At 35.9% G+C, this 23,206-nt stretch overlaps 1 protein-coding gene across 6 annotated transcripts in view; it reads right to left on the minus strand.

Annotated features, from left to right (window-relative positions):
- Positions 1–87: 87 nt before the first annotated feature.
- Positions 88–23,206, minus strand: part of sez6b (seizure related 6 homolog b) — a 185,525-nt gene continuing 162,406 nt past the window's right edge. For 2 of the 6 annotated variants that reach the window (XM_016557054.1, XM_016557057.1), the window contains exons 9-18: positions 20,716–20,854; positions 10,114–10,310; positions 7,454–7,648; positions 5,829–6,020; positions 4,132–4,326; positions 3,895–3,933; positions 3,694–3,802; positions 3,071–3,170; positions 1,684–1,692; positions 754–946 (exon numbers count right to left, since the gene is read on the minus strand). In XM_016557054.1, the coding sequence (XP_016412540.1) occupies positions 869–946; positions 1,684–1,692; positions 3,071–3,170; positions 3,694–3,802; positions 3,895–3,933; positions 4,132–4,326; positions 5,829–6,020; positions 7,454–7,648; positions 10,114–10,310; positions 20,716–20,854 (1,253 nt within the window). In that variant the 3' untranslated portion in view covers positions 754–868. Of the gene's footprint in view, positions 669–753; positions 947–1,683; positions 1,693–3,070; positions 3,171–3,693; positions 3,803–3,894; positions 3,934–4,131; positions 4,327–5,828; positions 6,021–7,453; positions 7,649–10,113; positions 10,311–20,715; positions 20,855–23,206 lie in introns of those variants that run through there. The other 4 variants (XM_016557056.1, XM_016557059.1, XM_016557060.1 and 1 more) reach the window with 4 other exon arrangements.

Consider the following 23,206-nt stretch of genomic DNA (forward strand, 5'->3'; position numbering starts at 1 on the left):
TTTAAAAACATGAAAAAAATCTTACAGACTCCAAACTTTTAAACGGTAGTTTATGTCATTGCTATGGAAACCCATTTCTGCCTGAAAATTAACAGGTAATTGTAACTTTATTTGTATTTTGTTCAATTACATTATATGTGAATTTATATCATTTTGTTTATATTTCACAAGTGCAACTATTTCCTGTGCTTGTGATTTACTTAAATCTTACGATGTAACTTTACATGTGAATTTTTTGGAGAGGGGGCAGGAGGGGTTGTGAGTGCAAAAGTGTGACACTTAAAAACAAATAAAAGAAAAAAATCTGTTTAGCGAGACATCAATCTCCTAAATAACATATACTCCCCTATTATCAGTCTTTTTTTTTTTAATTCCTTAATTTGGCTCAATTACGGGTAAAAACTGTACAAGCAATTCTGCTAGGCCATGGCTATTGAAGCTCTACAAAAATAATATCATGTTGTCCACACTCTTCGCTCGCGGAAGTCCTCAGAAGCAAGGTGATATTTACAGCAGATGGGAAAAGATGAGAAGGTAGGTGAGATTAAGAGCAGAGTTGGCTACACAAGATGTGAGAGGAACTGAGAGATCTTCCACAAGGCAGAGAAAGGCTTGCGGTCCTCCATGCTAAAACAAGCTTAAATGGAGACTTCGTACTCTCTTGTATCCTGCGGAACAAACAAACAAAAACACATCAAATATAATACATTTAACATTTATATGCATATATAATATTTCATTTTGTGAGGGGTAGCAAAACCAATGTTGGCTGCAAACACAATATGAAAGAGAGATGCTAAAGATGGAGACGCCCTACACCAGTGGTTCAAACCTTCTCAGCCTTGTCCATGTGATGCTATTCCATTGATCAACTCTCCTTACAGGCTCTTTCTTTACAACAGAATCCTAGAGAGTACCTCTGGTGGCTGCTTTGAATCATAGGTCTCTGTACAAATCAAAAATACCATGCAACTTAAGCATGAAAAAACGTAAAAATAATAATCAGCAATGGAAACATAATGGAAGGCTGAGGAAAAACGATCAGGCTACGTTGCTGGGAAAACAATGTGTGATTTATGAAGTGATATTGTGATGTTTTCACAAATAAACACAATGCAGATTTGTAAATGAGCATTTAAAAGCCTTCTGATGTTTATGAAAAATAAACAGCATGCTAAATCAATAACGCATATGAAAACAAACCTTTATAATCCTGAAATTAAATGTCCAAAATGTAATATTGATCAGCTATGCTTTTTGTAATCGCAGTCTTTTGTAAACCCAGATTTATCATGTCTTTCTTCACACCCGAGAGAGATGCTTGTGTTTGCATCATCTTCACATAATGCTACTATACCACTTCAGGGCATTAGTGCAAGAAGAAGCGGCACACATACATGCACAAACACATACAGCACACAGACACTCATCTGTCCAGCAGACTTTGCCCTGGGGGCCAGAAACTGTTATCGAGCGGTTTAGTATATGCAGGGAGTGAGCTGCTGCCTGCTGGGACTGTGTTATGAGTGCCACACCACACAGAGAGAGAGAGATCTTGAGGGACACTAGCACAGCACATAAGAGGTGCGAATAACATGCAGTCTGTAACGCATTGCTAGACGCAGGAGGCTTGGGGGAAAAGAGCATGTATCAATGTAAAAGTATTTACAGTCAAAATTGTTCCTCATTGTTCTTCAGGGATACAGATAGTGAGAGAGGAAAGAAAGTGCAATGTAAGTGATTGAGCAAGTTCATATATGTCACAAATCATCAGATCTTTTTTTTTTCTGAATTAAAGCGATAGTTCACCTAAAAAAAAATTATTACTCACTCTCATGTCGTTCCAAACCTGTATGACTTTCTTTTTTCCCATCCCAGATGCCAGAAATTTAGGGTTGGTATAAGATTTTTTTCTTTTCTTTTTTTCCCTTTTCTCTTATGCTCACAAAGACTGCATTTATTTATCAAGAATAGAGTAAAAACATTAACACTGTGAAATATTATTGCAATTTAAAACAACTGTTTTCTATTTGAATGCCGCTTTGATACTCAAGATGCTTTTCTAATTCGCTCAGTTTCCAAAATTCTAATTTTCTAAAGCTAGTACTAAGGGAACTATCCCTTTAGTAATATTTTTGTGAAAACAGTGATACATTTTTTTCAGGATTCTTTGATGAATAGAAAGTTTAAAAGAACATCAATTATGAGAAACAGAAGTCTTTTGCAACAATTTAAAAGTCTTTACTGTCACTTTTGATCAATTTAATGCATCCTTGCTGAATAAAAGGATTAAGTTCTTGAAAAAAATCTTACTGAACCCAAAATTTGGAATGGTATTGTAGATGAAAACAAATGAGACTTTTCACTTTTCTCTCTTTTGTCACTACTGAACAGTATATTGTCATAAGACCTTTATTACAGAGTCATACAGACTAGTTTTATGATGCCTTTTATGATATCGTATGATACTTTTACAGTATTTTTTTAATTCAACAGCAATGGTCCCCTTCCATTGGGAGATTGTGCTAAATGACTCCCTTTTGTGCTCCACAAAAGAAAGAAAAAGTCACACATGGGTTCGAAGCGACATGAAAGTAAGTAAATGATGACAGAATTTTAATCTGAATGTGAAATACCTTTTTTAGCTGAATGAATGTGAATATATTGAACAATGAGAGCAGGTGAAGCAGAGGTGGCTGGTGATATGCTAATAGACTACGCAATAATAAGGTTAAATGTGTCACTTCCTCTGGTGTTCTGGCCCAGTGATAAAACTGTGTGATCGCTAATGATGAAATGATGAGGGCGTGGCTCCGTGCGCCACTTCATTTCAACTCCAGAATGGCACTTTACAGCTAATTAGATAACAGAAATGAACCCACAATATGGCAACGCAGATGGCGTTCAAAGTGCAGATGTGCACCTGTAAGACTGAACACATGAGTACCTCTCAGTCCTTCCATGAAATATCACCACAAATGGATACGATGGGTGGGAATAGGTTTCTATTACAAGTGAGGAGGTGGTTGCGGATGAATGCAGCCTGTTGCTGAACACATGCTTTACTTACTGCAGTCTCGTAGATGGGGTTTTCAAAAGCTGACTCTCCTCTGATGTGATCGTATTGTGGTGATGTGGACATGGAGAGACGTAGAGACTTGCCTTGCACTCTGAGAACAAACATATGACAACAATTCATTTGACTTGCAATGGTCTAACCCACAGGAGAGACATTTGAACAAAACTAAAACATACAAATTTCAACCACATGGAATCTGCAAACAAATTATATTTGACTTCTTCTCACAACTAACGTCATTTAACTATAAAAGCTGTAATATTGTGAAATATTCTGATGATTTAAAATAACTCTTTTCTATTTGAATATATTTTGAAATTTAATTTATTCCTGTGATGGCAAAGCTGAATTTTTAGCATCTTTACTCCAGTCTTCAGTCTCACATGATCCTTCAGAAATCATTCTAATATGCAGATTTGCTGCACAAGAAACATTTCTTCTTATTAACAATGTTGAAAACAGTTATGCTGCTTAATGTTTTTGTGCAATCGGATCAAAAAAATTTTTTTGATGAAAAGAAAGAAAAAACATTTATCAAAAATAGAAATGTTAATGCATTCTTGGTAAATAAAATATACATTTATTTAAAAACAAAACAAACAAAAAAAGCTTACCTTGAAAAGTAGAAATATATTGACATGATGATAATTATGATTACGGCCACTGGGATAAAAATGGAAACAGCCACACTGGCTCCCTCCATACTGAAATCTGCACTGGCCACTGATTTGGGACAAAGTATAGCAAATACATAAAATAAGTTAAGCTGTATACCTGTGAAGACAAATTTATGTGCATTTCTAAGATGTTCTTACCATCCAGTCTGTGTTCATCTATGTACTCCATTGTTACCGCTGGGAAAAAAGCGAGAGCTTTTAACAAATGAGAAAATGTTGCTTGTCATACCAAACTATTCAAAACAAACCCTCCCTACCCTGAAGAGAAACAACATATCAATAAATAAACATCCACTGCAGACAGGAAAGAGACCTTATATGAATGATATAGTATGCAGATCACACATCATGAACACTGCAAAACACACAGACTACCTTTGCACAGCGGGGGTGGAAGGCTCCATTTGGAAGGATGCCCGGGGACACAGCGGAGAACAGGCTCACCCTGGAGCTCATACCCACTCATGCAGGAGAAGCGCACCGTTTCTCCAGCCTGATACACATGCTTCTCTGAGCTCTGAATGGTATAGGGAGGAGTGCCGGGGTTCCTACACGGCTCATACGAATCAGCTATATAACACAGATATACACACATCCATAAATATGGATTAGGTAATTGTACACTAATTACTTCTGAAAATAAAAATGAAAACAAAGCAAAGCAAAACAAAACAAAAAAAAGAAAAGAAAACAAATACAGTTTAGTTAGTTCTAAACTACTACTTTCTTTAAGCAGAATGAGACACTGTAAAGAAAACAAAACAAAACTAAGCAAAAAAACTAACAAAAACAAAACAAAACAAAACAATTTAGTTAGTTCTACACTACTACTTCTGTAAATAGAATGAAGCCTGGTAAACAAAACAAAAAAAACAAAACAAAACAAAAACAAACAAACAAAACTAATACAGATGAACTAGTTTATTATTTACCTGAAATAGAATTAGACTTTGTAAACAAAAGAAAACAAAAGAAAACCAACCAAACAAAATTACATATAATAAAAGGAAAATATGGATTTGTTAGCTATAAACTATTACTTTTTACACACATTCACAAATATGGATTAGGTAATTCTATACTAACTACTTCTGAAAATAGAATAAAACAGAACAAAACAAAACAAAACAAAAGGAAAAGAAAATAAATACAGATTAGTTAGTTCTAAACTACTACTTTCTTTAAAAATCCCCCCATATGATTATATATATGATATATAAATGCCTCGTTCATTAATTAATTAATTAATTAATTAATTAATTTGTTCGTTCGTTCATTAGTTCATTCATTTAAACAGAGTCCTTGCAAACAAAACAAAACAAAACAAAACAAACAAACAAACAATAAAACAACTAATACTGATTATTTAGTTTAAAACTATTTCCTATAAATAGAATTAGACTTTGTAAACAAAAGAAAAGAAAACAAATACGGATTTGGTATTTCTAAACTATTACTTTTGTAAACAGAATGAAACATTGAAAAAAACAACAACAACCAAGCACAAAACAAGCATGGATTAGTTAGTGATATACTACTACTTTTGTGAATAGAATGAAATCTTGTCATCAAAAGAAACCCAAACCAACCCCCCCACCCCAAAAATAGAACTTCTAGGGATTACTTTGTTTTATTACTTTATGTCTGTAAAGAGAATGAACAAATTTTGACAAAATGTACAATAAAATAAACATTAAATGTGCACTCTGTGGGTTTTTCTTAATGTTTCAATGCTTATACTGTAAACTATACTGTAAAGACTTGATTACAAGTTTAAATCACAAATCATTTTATGCAGTTAACACCCATATGTGTGTGTATCTGTAGGTGTATATTTGGGATTATTTGTGAATAAAATCATGTTCTCACGAATGCATTTGGGCAGTTTCTCGCTCCATTTGGGGCCAGTGGGTGGGTTTTTCTTAATGGTTCAATGCTTATACTGTAAACTATACTGTAAAGACTTGATTACAAGTTTAAATCACAAATAATTTTATACAGTTAACACCCATATGTGTGTGTATCTGTAGGTGTATATTTGGGATTATTTGTGAATAAAATCATGTTCTCACGAATGCATTTGGGCAGTTTCTCGCTCCATTTGGGGCCAGTGGAGTCACGGTGGTAGCAGGAGAGCAGGCTGTTTCCTGACAGCGAGTAGCCTTTGTTACAGATGTACTGGACAGTAGAGCCCACGATTAGACGCGGGCCTGACATCACCCTGCGACTGTGCTCCACCGTGCCTGGGTCTGGGCATGACAGGACTGGCAAAAAATAGCAACAGGTCACAGAGTTTATTGTTTATATTGAAACAATATTTGGAGTTTGGTATATTCAGTACTGTATATCATAGATCTATTATGATATATGACTTTGTATATCAATAATGATTATTTTAATAGTTTTGTAATGTAAGCATAATAATAAAATATGTAAATACATTAATATGGCACTATATACATGCTATTATGAGTCGCAATTAAAATATTACATTATATATTGCAATATTCAAGAACTCTATATCCCTATTATATTGTAGTTCTTATTTTCACCTCAGGGTGGCACCAATGACTTACATACAAATATTTGTTGAGCAAACAATGCTTTTGGATCAGAATTGTTAACCATTTTACTTTCTAATTCATGCAGTTTTTACATCTTTTACATATTATATTAGCTTTTTACATTACTATTATGCATTTAAATATCAATATAAAATACATTTTAACAGTATGCTTTCTGGTTTCTCTGTTCTTCACATTTCACATCATACTTGTGGTTCCACAAAATCAGAGTGCCAGGAGCCACCGCTCATCTCATCCAGAAAGTATGAGACACGAAGAACATGTGACTTTGATCTCAGGGCAGTGTACCGACACCCAGTGCAGTATAATAAAAAGATTACTTCGCTCCTGCCTGCCCAGCTGCAAACCCAATTCTCTCCTCAGCAGTAGAGGGGCAGGAAAATGGGACGAGAGAGGCGAGTGAGTTAATGATGTTTGCGTGGCGGGTGAGAAGCTTTGAACCGGATAACGGTCCCCGCTGCTTTTGGCCTGCTGTTGCTGCTACAGTTTTTGTCATGGACAGCGGCAGAACCTGGACCCCGGGGTCATTCGGTCTCCTGTCTGCTGATACTTGAAACGACGAATGTCTGCGGACGTCCTGGGAGCCTGCAGTATTACGCACTCACACAGAGCAAGTCTGAGCAACACAATAGCCAGGCGACGAGATTTCATTTCAAGCACTGGAGTGACTTTGGCAAGTCGCGGAGCTGCCCTGTTTTAAAATTTGTTGATGAAACACTCCGTGCATCAGCGGGACGCCATTGTGGTCTCACCAAGGAGGCGGAGAGCGAAATAAAAATTCTTGCAAAATCACAAAAATCACTTAAGGTGGGAGCAAAGAGAGGAAGATGCACCGAGACTGTGAAGCGAAACGACACCTACTTCCTGCGTGAAGTCGCCCTCGAAAGAAAAGTGAGTGATTACCCACAAAGCCCTCCTTCACTCTTCGCCTGTCCTTGCAGAGGCGAACAGGCACTTGTGAAATTCCCCCCTCAAATGGAATTCAAAAGCTCATCTAGTTTCGGAGCACAGGATTGCTCTTGATCAATAGGCAGTGCGTGTTGGTTTGGAAGTGAGGTGAAAATGGATTTTAGAGAGAGTGGTTATCATCGTGAGTGTGTGTGTGTTTTCACCTCTTTCACAGCTAGGCAAGTCTCCGCTCCAGGTCAGGTCCCACTGACACATGAGCATTTCGGTGCCCACCACCTCAAAGCCTGGGTAACACTGATAGGTCACCACCGTGCCGTGCACCAGATCAGGGTGAGATGTGGTCTTCCAGCCGTTGGAGATCTCCGGAAGCTCTGGACAGGTGTCGTTACGGGGAACCTCTGCAAAGAGGAACATTTTATCACTCTGTGGTTGGTCTTTCGTGACTTAATCTTGCTGCATCAACTTTTTCCTCAGATATGTCTCCTAAAATACCTCAGGAGAAATTGAATCAAATGAGACAATGAATGTTTGCATAACAGATTATTTGGTTTGGTTGGGAAAAGTATTTGAGATCATATGACAATCCTTCACTTTTGATTGCACACTTTGGCATTTTAGTTTTATTTTAGTTTCTTAATTTATTTTTAGTTTCTTCATTTTAAATCTTAAAGGGACAGTTCACCCAAAAGTGAACATTCTGACATCATTTATTTACCCCATGTTGTTGCAAAACTGTATGACTTTTTCATAAATACACTGAAAATCACTGGTCACCAAAATGCCAAAATAGTTACCAATATTCACTGGTCACCAAAATACCAAAATAGTTACCAATATTCACTGGTCACCATTTATAAATAAATAAATAAATAAATAAATTTATTTATTTATTAATTTAATTTATTTTTTTGGAGAAGAAAGAAAGTCATACCGGTTTGGAACGACTTGAGGATGAATAAATGTTGACAGAATTTAAAGTTTTGAGTGAACTAACCCTTTAAGATTTTCAGAAGCGTTCTTAACATTGCACTTATATTTGTTAACAAGCCAAAGTTTGCAATCAAAAGTCAGAGATTATCATGTGGTCTCAAATATTTCTTATCAAATTATCCCAAACCAAATGAAATTAAGCAGATTTCAGAATTTTTCTCCATTTAATCTGACTGCTTTCTAAGAGGAAAGCAGTCATGAGACATCTGTGAGACATCTTTCATGTCATTTAATCTTATAATGTCTGAAAGATATCAATTGTTAGTGCACTCAAAAATGAATACTCATCATTTACTCATCCTCATCATTTACTCATCCTCATATAATTCCAAATACAAAATTTCATCTCTAGAACACAAAAGAAGTTATTTTGAACAGAGTTTTTTTTTTTTTTTGGTCCATACAATGGAAGTCACTGGAACTCAATGTTGTTTTTGGACCCCACTGACTTTCATTATATGGACAAAAACAGTTAAAACATTCTTCAAAATATCTTCTTTTGAGTTCCACTGAAAAAGAAAGTCATTCAGGTTTGGAATGACATGAGAGTATGCAAATGACAGAATTTTGGTCTATCTGTTTAATCAAAGGTCTCCTTTTCTTTCCATTTAATCTCACTACTTCTATATGGAGAAACACTTGAAACATCTGTGAGTTCTCACTTGTTATTTTCTTTCCTGTAAAGTAAGACTCAATTAGCTTGATTAGTGGAGCAAAAGTGAGGAAAAGAGAGACAGAATGTTCAATAATGCTTGCAAACAATTTCTTTGTTTCTCACCGTGTCCCTGAACAAACCACAGGTGTTGTGTCTAATGACTGATAAATCAAATGCTAGGAATCAGCTTGGCTGTGATTAAAAATTTGAATAGAGCAGCACAAGACAGCTGGCAGGCATTTTGCTGATGTCCATTCTTAGCGTGGCAGAGCTGGGGAGGGCACAGCACCCGGCAAATGCGGCTAATGAGTACAAACATGCACTGTAATTGTTAGCGTCTCTGCAAGGCCAAATCCCTGCACCTGCAGGAGCTGCCGCAGGAATCTTTCCTCTGTGCTGCATGAAGGAAATGGAAAAACAGTCCATTTCAGTCCTCTCTATGAATCATCTGCATTCCTCCACCCTCCAAATAGAACTTATTATATTTGATCTGATCTTGTGCAATAGTCAGCCACCAAGAGAAGCTGATGGAATGACCTTCACTTAATCCTCAGGAAAGGTGAGGACTAAACCAGTTGTGGCTCTCGCTTTTATAACCTCTCTCCCTCTTACGTTTCCCTATGGTATCTCAAATAAATCTCACAAGCAGATAATTAATGAGCTTCATCCAAGTGCATTTAGATGTTTGGGACCGGTAAGATTTTTTTTTTTCTTAGAAAAGGCTGCATTTATTTGATCAAAAATACAGTAAAACAGGAATATTACTACAATTTAAAGCAACTGTTTTCTTTCTGACTACATATTAGGAAGCAATTTATTCCTGTGAGGCAAAGCTGAATTTTCAGCAGTCATTACTCTTCAGTCTACAGTCTTCAGTGTCACATGATCCTTCAGAAATCATTCTAATATGATAATTTGGTGATCAAGAAACATTTCTCCTTATTAATAATGTTGAAAAGAGTTGAGCTGCCTAATATTATTATTATTTTGTGGAAATCATAATACTTTTTTTAGGATTCTCTGATGAACAGAAAGTTCAAAAGAACAGCATTTATTTGAAATAGAAATCTTTTGTAACAATATAAATGTCTTTACTGTCACTTTTGATTAATTTAATGCATTCTTGCTGAATAAAAGTATTCATTTCTTCAAAGAAATCTTCCTGTCACCAAACTTTTGAATGGAAAGTGCAGCAGAAATGGTTAAATAGGTCATTACCGAAAAAGTGCACCACAAAACCATTGTTGTAGCCGTAGATGTTGGTAGCAGGGTCCGACTGGAACTGAATGGTCACATCAGCCATGGAGGTGTAGAGTTTGAAGCGAGGACGGGAACCGCTGTACTGGCCCAGTATCTTTGCAGTCAGGTCATCTCCATCGTAAAAAGTCAGCATGTCGTTCTTTCCCATGTGGAGACTGTGAGCAGATAATATACAACAGGTCAATCCCAGACTAATCCTATCTCAGATGTTCAGGTCTCACCTCAAAGCAATACTAGGGGCCAAGGGACCTCCCCTCTAACATGTCTTCCTCTAGTTCTTATTTTCCGGCCTTACCGCTTTTCTCTTGCCCCTGCTGCAAATACAATCTTTTCTGCTGTTTAATGTTTTCCCACTGCTTTTGTTAAGCATTTTTGTGCATAGTTTCAATAGCTGTGCAATCACAAACCCCATTCATCTCACTCAGACTATAAAGAGCAAATGATTCAGCAGCGGGGGAAACAACTCCTCCTATCTCATGTTTGGAAATAGCTGGAAAATCAGTTTCCTGATATTCAGGAGCCAGAAAGAGAGGACATTTGGCAGTTTCCCTGTGGCAAATTCAAGAGAATCTCCATCACGGACATGCTTTGAATTATGTTGTGAAATTATTATAGATTTTACATTTTATAAAAAAAAACTTTATTACCATTTTAAATGTCCATTTTTCCAATTTATGAATTTATTAGGGTTACATTTATCCACATCCATGTCTTACACATCATCACTTCTAAGTTAAATTAAGAGGAGAATAAAATACTAAAAAGTTTCTTTCATTTTTACAATTGAAAACACAGGACAGAAACTTAAAATATTTGTATTACAGGTACAATACACTACTGTTCAAAAGTTATACTGAAAATACAGTAAAGAAATAATAAAAATAACAGAAATATTGTAATTGTAATTCTTAATTAATTCTAATAGAATAAAATGTATTACAGTGATGGCAATAAAATAACATTCTAAAATATTAAAACATTTCAAGAAGCAATTCAATTTAATGTTGAAAACAGAATTTCAGAATACTTTCAGAATTATATTATGAATATAAAGTTCAAAAGCATATCATTTATTTGAAATAGAAATCTTTATAAATGTTTTTCACTTTTTAAAATCAATTTAAGGCATTCTTGCTGAATAAAAGTATCAATTTCTTTAAAAATCAATAAAATTAAAAAATAGTACTGACCTCAAAATTTGAAAAGTAGTTTATATTTAATAGAAAAATTAGAAGGAATTTTCCATAGTCACTATAACTGTCTCTCTTATCCATACTTCAGTTTTGGATCATATCAAGTATAAAAGCAAGTTTCCATTTTTATACCTGAGGGGAATCCAAGCCTATTGCTCAAAAGCCTGGAGAATATATGACCTTCAGAGCACTTTGTACTGCCTTGAAGATGCCTGACAGCTTTACACAAAGGTGACAAAACCACAGTCTACAAAAGAAATGTCAATGAAAAGCTTTACCTTGAAATCATCTGCTTCACTGTTGCACAAATAATCAGCCTACACTATTGAGGTATATTACAGCATACATCTCTCCATTTCTACGTGAATGTGATCTGTAACTGTGGCTGACGTCCACCAAACCCAGACAGTCTGGCCAGTCACTGGTGGAGGGAGTGTGTTTCAGTCAGGCAGGGAGGGGGCATACACACTCTATCTTGTCACTAATTAATCACAAGTGGGCAGTAATGGAAGTCATTACTGAGGAGAGGGGAATAATTAATCATCTCCGTTCTGCTGCAGCACGAGACAGAATGGTTACATTCAAGCAAAATGAAGACAGGATGTTTAAATTATGGCTTACACGTGTGCGTGCACACATACACCTACTGTTACATATGGATTGAATGTATATTATTCAACTGTCAACAGCCCTCTAGTAGTGTATGCAGGAAAATCCGTGTATGCATTTCCACTGGGAGACACGTTTAAACCAGAAGAGCCCCTGACCCACTCTGAGGACCGGAGAGAGTGAAACTGTGTCAGCCCTTATTGGATTTGTTGTGATAAAGTTAAACAAGCCTTTGCGTAGCCGCACACCGTATCTGCCGAGAAAATCAATCATGCTTTCCATTTGCTGGCAGTAATTTCATTTTGTTTAATCACAAAAACAGGCTCAGCTTGACTTGGCCGACAACACAGCCGCCATCAGAATGCATTAAACTCTCATATAGGGCTCGCAGACACGTCGTCCTCTGCTCAGCACAACGAAAGGGAAGTGACAAATGCTGGCTTTTAAAAAAAAGAAATGTCAATCGAGACATTCTCTGCATCTCAGACATGGTTAAAATACGGTTCTGCTGGTGAAAGCCGTGAAGATGCATTTGATTCTGTTTGCTTGAGAGATAAATGGGAGTATTTTGTGGAGGATTTTGCATCTGGCGTTTCTTTGGAAAACTAATACATTATGATCCATCATCTGTCACGCAAACCGAGCCTATCTGTACCTATCTGTAATTTACATGGATGACAGGCCACTACTGAGAACAACTGTTTTCATGCGTCAGAGTGAACAAATTCTGAAGTGGCACGCAGAAGCCTGTCTTCCTTTCTCTGCTCCATGTCTGTTTAGCGGAGAATCATCTACCTGAATGATTGCCCTGCTGGAAAAAACACAATTTCCAATCAAATCCCCTTTGCCGAGGGCTGAGCACGATGGGCCTGTGCTCAACATACCAACAACAGCTTTGCGGCCAGGGCACAGTAACCCTGCGTGTCCTTGAAACATACAGTTATTTAAAGTAAAGCTAAATAAAAAAAAGTTGCACAGGAGTGCAACACAGTTTCAAATTCAAATGGTATTTAATGAAATATTAAAATGCAAAAAATGAAATTTATTTGATCAAAAATACAGTAAAAACAGTAATATTATTATATAACAGTAATTATTATTATTATGAAATAAATATATAAACCCTTTGAATCGTATACTGATCAAACGTTTTGAAATAATTTACATTTTTCGATTATTTAGAAAAAAAGTCTCTTATGCTCACCATGGCTGCCTACAGTAGAAACTGGAACATTCTGTAATATAATTAATATAAAAAGAACTACCATTTAGTGTTAATTTTGTTAACGAAAACTATAACGAAAAATGTTCGTTGACAAGCTTTTTTCCCATGACTAAAACAAGACAATGACTATGATCAATAAACGATAACTGTGACTATATCAAAATGCAGTATCATTGATGATAAAAGACGAAACTAAAATGTATTTAAAAAAATAAAAACTATACAAAAATCTCTTTTTATACTTGCCGAAAAAAGGAGACAAAATATTATCGCAGACTGCTGTACGTGCCTCTACTATGCGAGCTTTCATGTGTGCGGTTGCCAGATATCAAGAGTTCAAAACCCCAAATCAGAGCTTCTGTTAAAAAGATACATTTTCTGCTTGGTGTTTTGCTTAATTTTTGCAATCTGGCAACCATGTGCACACACTCGATTTTCATTACGGAATCCCCGACAATAATCTGAAAACACAGACAAGCAAGTAAGCTGCAGTTTAGCGATCTCCATGTGAGATGTTCAGCTTAAATGAAAGTGTTATGCAGCCTGTTTGTGTTCTGTCATGAGATCTCGTCTATTTTGTTTGCGGTTGCACTTATTCAAACACTGTTGTTTTAATAGAGAAACATTATTGCAATTTGGAACTATGGGAATTGCTAAAACTAGTCAACTAAAACCTGACTATTTTGACTAAATATGATAATAACTAAAAAGTACATTTGACACAGGACTAAGACTAATTTAAAATACTAAATTAAAAATGTCTGACAAAATCAATACTACTACTTTTAATATTACCTGATAAAAAATATTAGAATTTTCTGCAGGCATATATATTAGAATGTGGGAGTGATTCTACATGGAATAAAATCCGTTACGGAGCCGCAAGAGACTCCGGATTGGCCTTTAGTCCACAGCCATTTGTTTAAAATGGACTCTGGACAGAGGCAGCAAATTAACACAGGACTTTCCTGAGATGAAGGTGGATAAGCCCCAGTTACTTCTGGATGAAATGCTGTACAATGTTGGCACTGGGAAAAGCCAGTCAAACAGAAGAGACTAAACCTTCATTTGAATTGTCAACATTTTCAGAGAGACTTATACAGGATGATGCCTTCTCAAATAAAGGAGAGAAATTAGTTCCTCTGTTTTTGCAGAGTTCTTCTTTAATTAGAAAGTTAAATATTGGTCTGGGTTCTGGCTCGGTGCCTGGGGGGATGAGACAGCCTTGATTTATTACCAGCCTGCTAAAGGCTGTGACTCTCTGAGGTGCACGCAACCACCATACAGAGCTCTGCAGCCAAGCCAACTGTAAACCCAAAGCCAAATGCAGGAGAAAATGAGAGAAACCACCATAAACAAATCAACAGCTCATGGTCAATCAGGACTACATCTCATTTAAATTGATTCAAATACTGATTCATCACAAGAAAAGGCTGCTGAATATGAGATTTACAAACACATCCAACAAATCTGTATGTTTTGCGTTGCACTTCCAATAGTGATTCCATTAGACATTGATCAAATAAAGTCCAGAAACAACATAAAAAGAATGGTTGTCTAATAGCAGGTATTCTCAGAATTTGTGTACAGGCCATAATTAATAGCTTTCAATTATTTATAATAAATACCGGCATAATTAAATGCAACTAACTAGGAATGCAACAATATATTATGGTAGGCAGTTAATTCTAGAAAATACATACACTGTTGCATCACTGTTCTCAAACATATGCACAATTTATATACACTTTATATATTAATTTGTTAAAGAACAACAGTGCTAGATGGTGTTCAGTGACTCTTTCTGCTGGTTACATGGCTATTGTGAGTCATTTGGACCATTTACTGAACAGATTTGTTCAAAAATTATATATGAATGAAACAAGTGACTATCTATATGAGTGAGTTAACTTTAACTTAACTTAACTTAACCATTTAGTTCAAACACACAAATTCATTTAAGAATGAAACACCTCTATTCCATGTAGCTCAGAGAATGTTCAATGGTTCAGTTGCATACACACACACACACACACAGTCTGGTCAGCTATCCTTGTGGGGACTCTCCATAGGCGTAATGGTTTTTCTACTGTACAGACCGTATTTTCTATTGCCCTACACCAACCCTACCCCCTAAACCTACCCCTCACAGGAAACCACACACACACACACACATTTGTTTCTGTGAATTATGGGGACTTTCCATAGACTTTCCATAGAAAACCTGTTTGCATTGTTACACTTTCAGATAAACATCATTTACTATTTTTAATAATATTTTTTCCCCTCATGGGGACCGCACGCCAAATTTCTGGTTTTACTATCCTTGTGGGGACATTTGTTCCCCACAATGTAGCATAAACAAGTACACACACACACACACACACACACACACACACACAAACACAAACAAACACACACACTTTTGTGAGGGCTAAGACAGGAAGGTAAATACATCCAACTTAAATCATGTCGGTCTTGCACAGCTGTGCACTACAACTCCAGTAGAGGGCTCTAGCACTCATGGGAATCCCGGACTTCGACTGGTTTTGATATATCCAGCATTCCCTGCTGTGCAGCTAAGTCTATGAAAGACTGTGTGCAGGTGTGCCAGCTGTCACCTGTGCACCTCTCTCCCCCCTTCCTCTGATTCATGGCCTGGCACATTCAGTGTGAGAAACCCTCCCTGCTAAATGAATTCATCAGCCTTCATTACGCCCCACATTCTCAGGTAATTGGGAATGCGCCGTACATTGATGAATGATTATGGAGGAGTGGGTGCATATTCATTATCGGGCTAAAATGTTCTTACAGACCCATAATGAGCCTCCAGCAGTGGCCCGGGCCCTGGTATTACAGTACCAATGATCCAAGTGCAACCAAAGGGCTCTGCAGGACACCTACGCAGCAATGAGGACCTGTGGTGGGTCAATGATTTCTTGTAAGAAGATGCCTGCAAGAATGTTAGGACATAAGTGAAATATTAAAAGTGTGTGCACTAGCGCTAGAAGATTTGTTATTAGTCTCTCTGGGCTGAACAGCTGTGGTTGGATCCCTCCTCACTCATTTTCCTTCCCTATATGTCTCACTTCATGTGCCTGGCTGATAATGTCCCATATGTCCTTTGATAAATTTGGTCATTTGAAAATTATAAGGGTGGGGAATGCATGGGCTTCGCAGCAGATCAGAATGACTCCAAACACACCATGACCAATACACCCATGTTCCTCTGCTGCTCAATCAATATGTACACCTGATATTAAGATGATCAAATTATGAAATCACAAGAAAAAACTAAATACAGCTGGCCATTATTAGGGAATTTATTTTCAATTTCCGAGGCTATGCCAATGTTCATATTATATGTTCAAGCTAATTACGAGTCCCTTATTGCTTCAATAACCAATAAACAAAAACACTGATCGTTTGTAGTTTAGGCATAGACTATGGCTTACAAATAATATTAAAAGGCTATAATTACTCATTTTATCCTCAGAAACTTACAAAAACAAAAGCTAAAAATATTACTTTCTTAATGTTCATTCTGCATTAATTTGGGGATTCTATATTTCTGATTATAAGTTGTACACTACCAATTAAATGTTTGAGGTGATTTGTTTTTATGTTTTTGAAAGAAGTATCTTATGAATGCAGTAAAAGCAGGAATATTGTGAAATATTATTACAATTTAAAATAACTCTTTTTGAATATATTAAAAAATGTATTTCTGTGATGCAAAGCTGAATTTTCAGCAGTCATTAATCCAGTCTTCAGTGTCACATGATCCTTCGGAAATTCTGATACACCAATTTGCTCAATTTTTATTTATTTATTTTTAATTATCAATGTTGAAATCAGTTGTGCAGTCTAATATTTTTTTTGTGTGTCTATATATATATTATATGTATGTATGTAAGTTCAAAAGAACAGCATTTATTTGAAAATAGATTTTTTTGTGACACAGTGTCACTTTTGATTAATTTAATGCACCCCTGCTTAATAAAATCAATTTGTTTATACTTTTGAATGTTAGTGCATGTTAGAAGTGATTAATTGCACAAAACTGTGCACTATATTCATCAATTTGCAAATAAATTTGTATTGTATTAACTTCATTTCAGATGTGAATGCTTCACATGATCTGTCATGATGCACGTTGACATCAGAATTACTGAAGTGCATGTATATGAATCAACATTTTGGATCCCTTTTATACCAGTATTTAGTGTCGTCCTACCTTGTTTCAATCCAAAACAGATGTTAATATCAGGTATAAACAGGGCAAATATCTACATCAGCAAATATCCACCAGTACATCTGTCTCAAGACATCTGGACCTCATGTAGAAACACGTGGCCTCACCAGCAGGAAAAACGAAAACTCACCATCTCCCTCCATTACCTCCACTACAAAATAAATGGAAAATTAATTATGTTGACTGCATCTCCAGCAAAACATCCAGTATGTCATTTATTACACAGCCGCACAATGTAGCGCTGCAGCTGGGACACTTGCAATGAGAGAGAGAGAGAAAACATGACAAATGTGAAAGGAACCATATGCAAATGAGCGAATCTTAATTAAGGCAGCCAAATTATTGAATGCATGAATAATCTATCTGGGTCTGACACAGTCGGGCCTCATGTTCCGCACCTCACCTGACGGCACAATCACACTCAACACTTGTTTCCCTGCTCACATAATTGATTTCACATTCATAAAAACATCCAATAAAATAATTGTTGTTCTGTTGAGTTCGTTATTAACCTTTGTGCAATGTGCATCCCACTTCTGCATCCTCTTTATGCACAACATGCCCCTTCATCTGCCCTCTTTTTTCAACTCCCCATTTGCCACTCTCTTTCAGAGCAGACTCTCAAACTCTGTTTATAGCTACTGCTCAAAGGTTTGGGATCAGTAAGATTATTTTTTTTAAACGTTAATGCGTTTAAATAAGTAGGGGTTCAATTAATTGATCAAAAGTGACTGTAAAGACATTTATAATATAAAAAAATAAAATAAAAAAAAATCACATAAATGCTGTTCTTTTGAACTTCATATTCATCAAATAATCCTGAAAAAATGTATCAATGTTTCCACAAAAAACGTTAAGCAGATCAAACATTTTTAACATTGATAATAATAAGAGATGTCTCTTGAGCACCACGAATATTAAGCATATCATATTGGAATGATTTCTGAAGGATCGTGTGACACTGGCTACTAAAAATGAATCTTTACATGAATAAGTTACATTTTAAAACATATACAAATGGAAAACAGTTATTTTAAATTGTAATAAAATTTTACAATAATACAGTTTTGCCAAATAAATGCAGCCTTTATGAGCATAAGCCATCTTTGGTTAGGTTGTGAGCTTGCCGCAAAGCATTCTGGGAGTGCATTGTCTGTGAAATGTACAAATGATGCTACATACAAATATTTCTGGTTAAAATTAGGTGTCCTAAGATGTCAAATAATTAAGTTGCCTATTGGCACAGCTTTTGCATTGATGACGCCTTAAAAATGCCACCTCTATAGGCATCTCAATAGGTTTTGGAAAAGAGTATTTTTCCCTTGCATCTCCAAGCAGCTCAAGTCTTTCCCCCCACGAGGATCTGCAGAGAAAATAACTCTCTCTCGCTTGCCATCTTTCAATCTCCCCGCCAGCGCAGTTTGACTGCATTTGGCAGAGAGTGTGAACCGAGTAAACCTGATGTGATGTTAACCGCAATTTACAGATACACTCAACCTCTCCCATGACCCCTCAATTAAATTCAGCATAAAGCTAGGCAACAGCTATCTTGTCTTTGAGAACTTGGCTGACAGCAGGAGCCACTAAGGAAGCGCCGTACCACACTGATCACAGTAATTATTGATGCAACACAGAGGACTTCAGCTTGTTTTTGGGTTAATTCTCAAAGAGTTTAGAGTAAATTTGAAAGAAAGCTGTGCTGTTGTGACAGTGCTTTAAAGATGTATGCTCTTGGAGATCTTCAGAAAAGCCAATCGAGGTCTTTGAGTTCTAGGCCGTCGCAGTTCAACAGAAATCTCACAAAATGCCCAGAGCGATATGACGGGTGTTTCATTTGGACAGTGAGAGCAGAATGGAGCCGAATCGGTCAGTGGGGAGCAGATGATGCAAAGCACCAGAATTTGTAACTGCGGTGCAATCTCAGCCACATCAAGGACAAACCCAGCAGAAAGATGGCCGCATGGTGATACGAGTTTGAGTCTGTAGAAATCTACAGTTAGAGACTGATGGGTATGAAGGGAGTGTGTTGAAAGGTCTTGATGAAGCCACAGTGGATTTGAACCACACTTATCTCAGTGTGAGTAAAGGATGCAGCAGATGTATCAGTTGCATTCTCTAGTGATGATACATTAAATGCTCAGTTATGTCCACTGAAAAACTCTGGAGAGGTCAAACGCAGAGATTTTGGGAGAATATAAATAAGTTTGGGTCATCTTGCCCTCATACATGGTATATAACTAGAGCTGTCATTTGATCAAAAATGTGTTAGAATTAATTATCACTGTTATTATTTACTGAGAAAAGCCACCCAGTTAAAGATATTATATTACTGTGGTAGATTTAAAGTTAAATCACATTAAATTAAATGAATTTGGCATCTGTATAGCAGCAGAAAATATTTTCAATAGCTACAGAGAGAATATAATAGAGTTGCACGATTTAAGGAAAAAATCGAATTCCAAATTTTCTGATAAAAATTACAATTTAAGCCCCAGGTGCTGTGTGTGTAGGGCTGCAAAATTCGACCAAAACATGTAATTATATATATCAATATAATACTACCAATAATATTACTAAATATATTATTACTTTAAATAAGAAATATTACCATTGTAATATTTCACTATAAAAAAATAAGTATTAAAAAACATTTTACAGAACAACTGTAAAATTACAATACTAATATTTATGGCTGTCCTAATTTCTTAATTTTCAAACATTACATCAAGCTTTTATTTTGGCAGAAACTGCAGGGAGCCCTTAAAGCTTCTCTTTTAGTTGACAAAAGCCAGTTTATAAGTGCTTTTTATTATAATATTTCATTAACTAAAGGAAGATGGTTGGCGCATGTTGCATTTTAAAATCCATGTTATAAGTGACCCAAAATCAGAGCATACGAGTTTGTGTGGAGCAGGATTTACTGTGAATTGAGCCACTCTGAGATACTGAAAACAAGGATGTAAATTAACACAGTGTCACGCTTCACTCTGAAACATGCAGCATATACTGTATATATATATATAAATTTTTTTTAAAATTAAATTGCAACCTTTGTGATTTGATAATTGCTCTAAGCTGACTGTGATTTCAGTTTTGTTTTGATTAATCATGCAGCCTTACAATATAATGCAATTTATTTCCCCATGATATAAGATGGTCATCATAGAGGAAAAGAAATCAAAGTCCTGGCTGACAGATCCAGAACTCTCTCAAAACTGTGAGGACTATGTAAGGTTTCTGTGGTATAATGTGCGAACATGTCATTCACTTTGACGTACACTTGGATGTCTAGCATGATCCTCTTGTCTTCTTCAACATGGATCCCCCAGATGCAGTCCTGACCCTTATCATAGGCCTCAGGCCAGTTTGGAGACAACACCACCCCAGCTGAATCTGTGATCTCTCCACTGCAAACCGCTGCAATGCAACCAAAGAGAGAGAGAGAAAAAAAGAGGTCAGAAAGAAATGCAAACAAGGACAAAAGTATCCAAAATGTTTTTTTTTCTTTTAAAAAAGAACTTTATGAACAAAATATGAACAAAAGTCTTCACAAAATACAATAAAAATAAATAAATGAATACATAACTGAATAAACAAAAATAAATAAATGAATAAACAAATCAAATTAATGTTATCAGTGTTACTTTAGTTATTAAATTAGTATGTAATTTTATTTTATTTTTTATTTTATTATATTTTTATTGTAAGTTTCAGTGATTATTTTTATGCCTTTGTCATTTTTATTATTTTTTGTATTTTATATTTCTAATTAGATATTTATTTTTATTTCAGATTTAGGATTTTTAATACTTCAACCTAATATTTTTACTCAGTTGTGAAGGCAGCATTTCTATTTTTCAGCTTTATTTCGAAACAAAACAAAACAAAACAAAACAAAACAAAACAAACTATTAACCAAGATGAAACAACCTAACAATAACAACACTGAAGGTTATACAAAAGCAACACATTTTCAAAAGTTCTGGCATTTTGTATCCCAATTTGTTGCATAGGTGACCCCCAGCTCTGGAACAGAGGTCAAGTTCTGGATTAATACAACTGGGGTATAAGTGGAAAATTCCGACTGGATTAATAAACAACTTGAGGCTTCCTGTTTTCATTTTTCCCTTTTTCACACCACTACACTGGCTTAGCTGGTTGTAAGCACATTTTCAAATGGAAAAGCTGTTGTCTCTGCTGGTGCCAGTACGATTAAATCCTTTCAATCCAAACTCTATTGTGAGGCTAGAGAAATGTACTTGAGCAACGGGTCAGATAAGATGCCACTGTGTGTAGGTGGGGGGTGGAATCGGGGCTTTATGAGTGAGGTATTCTCTCACATACCTCGGCTCTGTGCACCTGCTACTAGCCTCTATGGCTTAATGCTTTTAGGGCTGCTTTAGGCGCGCGTGACTGTGGCTAAGAGTGTCTGAAACCCATCCAGGTGACACAGGATGTAGTGGATTACATAGAAAAGGCACTAAAAGGATGTGAGGGATTTGTACTGTACCTGCACATGCTGCCTGTAGAGCTCTTCAGCATCTAACTAAGGCACATTATACACAGAAACACACAAATGTATAACACATATACCCTCACGTGTGAACAGAGGAGAGAATTCAAGAGTCAAATGTGTTATTTATTTGCACATGCACATTGCATGTTGTGTTATTTTAGCACCTGATTCATTAAGCAAATGAGCTAAATCAATGCGTTTGGATACATGGCTAGTTATGATGCTGTTTTATTTATTTATTTAGTTTTTTGATTAGTTGGAACAGCAGCTACGCTAATTTTTCTCTATTTTCTTAGGGATTGGCATCCTGTGGTAACTAGGAATTACACAAGCTTCAGTCTGGATCCAGCCCTTACAAAGACCTGAGATGACCGAAAGAGATGATGCCAACCCCTCAGAAGACCTCAGATGATGCAAACCCTCAGACAACATACAAAACAACCAAATTTTGCTATAAGTTTGATCGCAGCATATAATCATTGCTGTTAATAGTGTTCACCGTCTGTTTGATTACATGACATTCACTAATTGCTTGATTTTTACCGTACATTTCTGCCATATGGATTACTAAATATAATGTAGAAACTTTAATTTTCTGTAAAGCTGCTTAAACTACATAACTACAAATATATATATCGTCATGAAATAGAAATTCACTTTATATATTTTCTAAAAATAAGTTACTGATTTAATTGTGTACGTGATTTATTTATTTATATAAAAATGTTTTACCCCGTAATGTAATTTTGATGTTCCAGCAAAACGACAGAATTCTTTCTGGCACGTCACAAAGCAAATGAAAAGATCTGTCGCTACTTCCATTTCATCACAATTTAAATAAAATAAAGTGTGATGATATTTGCTAGTACTTTTAGTGCCCAAATAAACTGATTTGGAGGCGCTTATTAAATAAAATGCTCATTTTATGCTAAAATGTGACCCTGGACCACAAAAGTCATAAGGGTCAGTTTTCTGAAAGAAAATAAATAAGCTTTCCATTAATGTATGGTGTGTTAGGTGTGGACAATATTTGGCTAAGATACAACTATTTGAAAATCTGGAATCTGAGGGTGCAAAACAATCAAAATAAAATTGTCTTTAAAGTTGTCCAAATGAAGTTCTTAGCAATGCATATTACTAATCAAAAATTAAGTTTTAATATATTTACAGTAGGAAATTTACAAAATATCTTAACGGAACATGATCTTTACTTAATATCCTAATGATTTTTGGCATAAAAGAAAAATCGATAA

The sequence above is a fragment of the Sinocyclocheilus rhinocerous genome, unplaced genomic scaffold (assembly GCF_001515625.1).
Source record: "Sinocyclocheilus rhinocerous isolate Xijiao unplaced genomic scaffold, SAMN03320098_v1.1 scaffold166, whole genome shotgun sequence".
NCBI classification, from domain to species: domain Eukaryota; kingdom Metazoa; phylum Chordata; class Actinopteri; order Cypriniformes; family Cyprinidae; genus Sinocyclocheilus; species Sinocyclocheilus rhinocerous.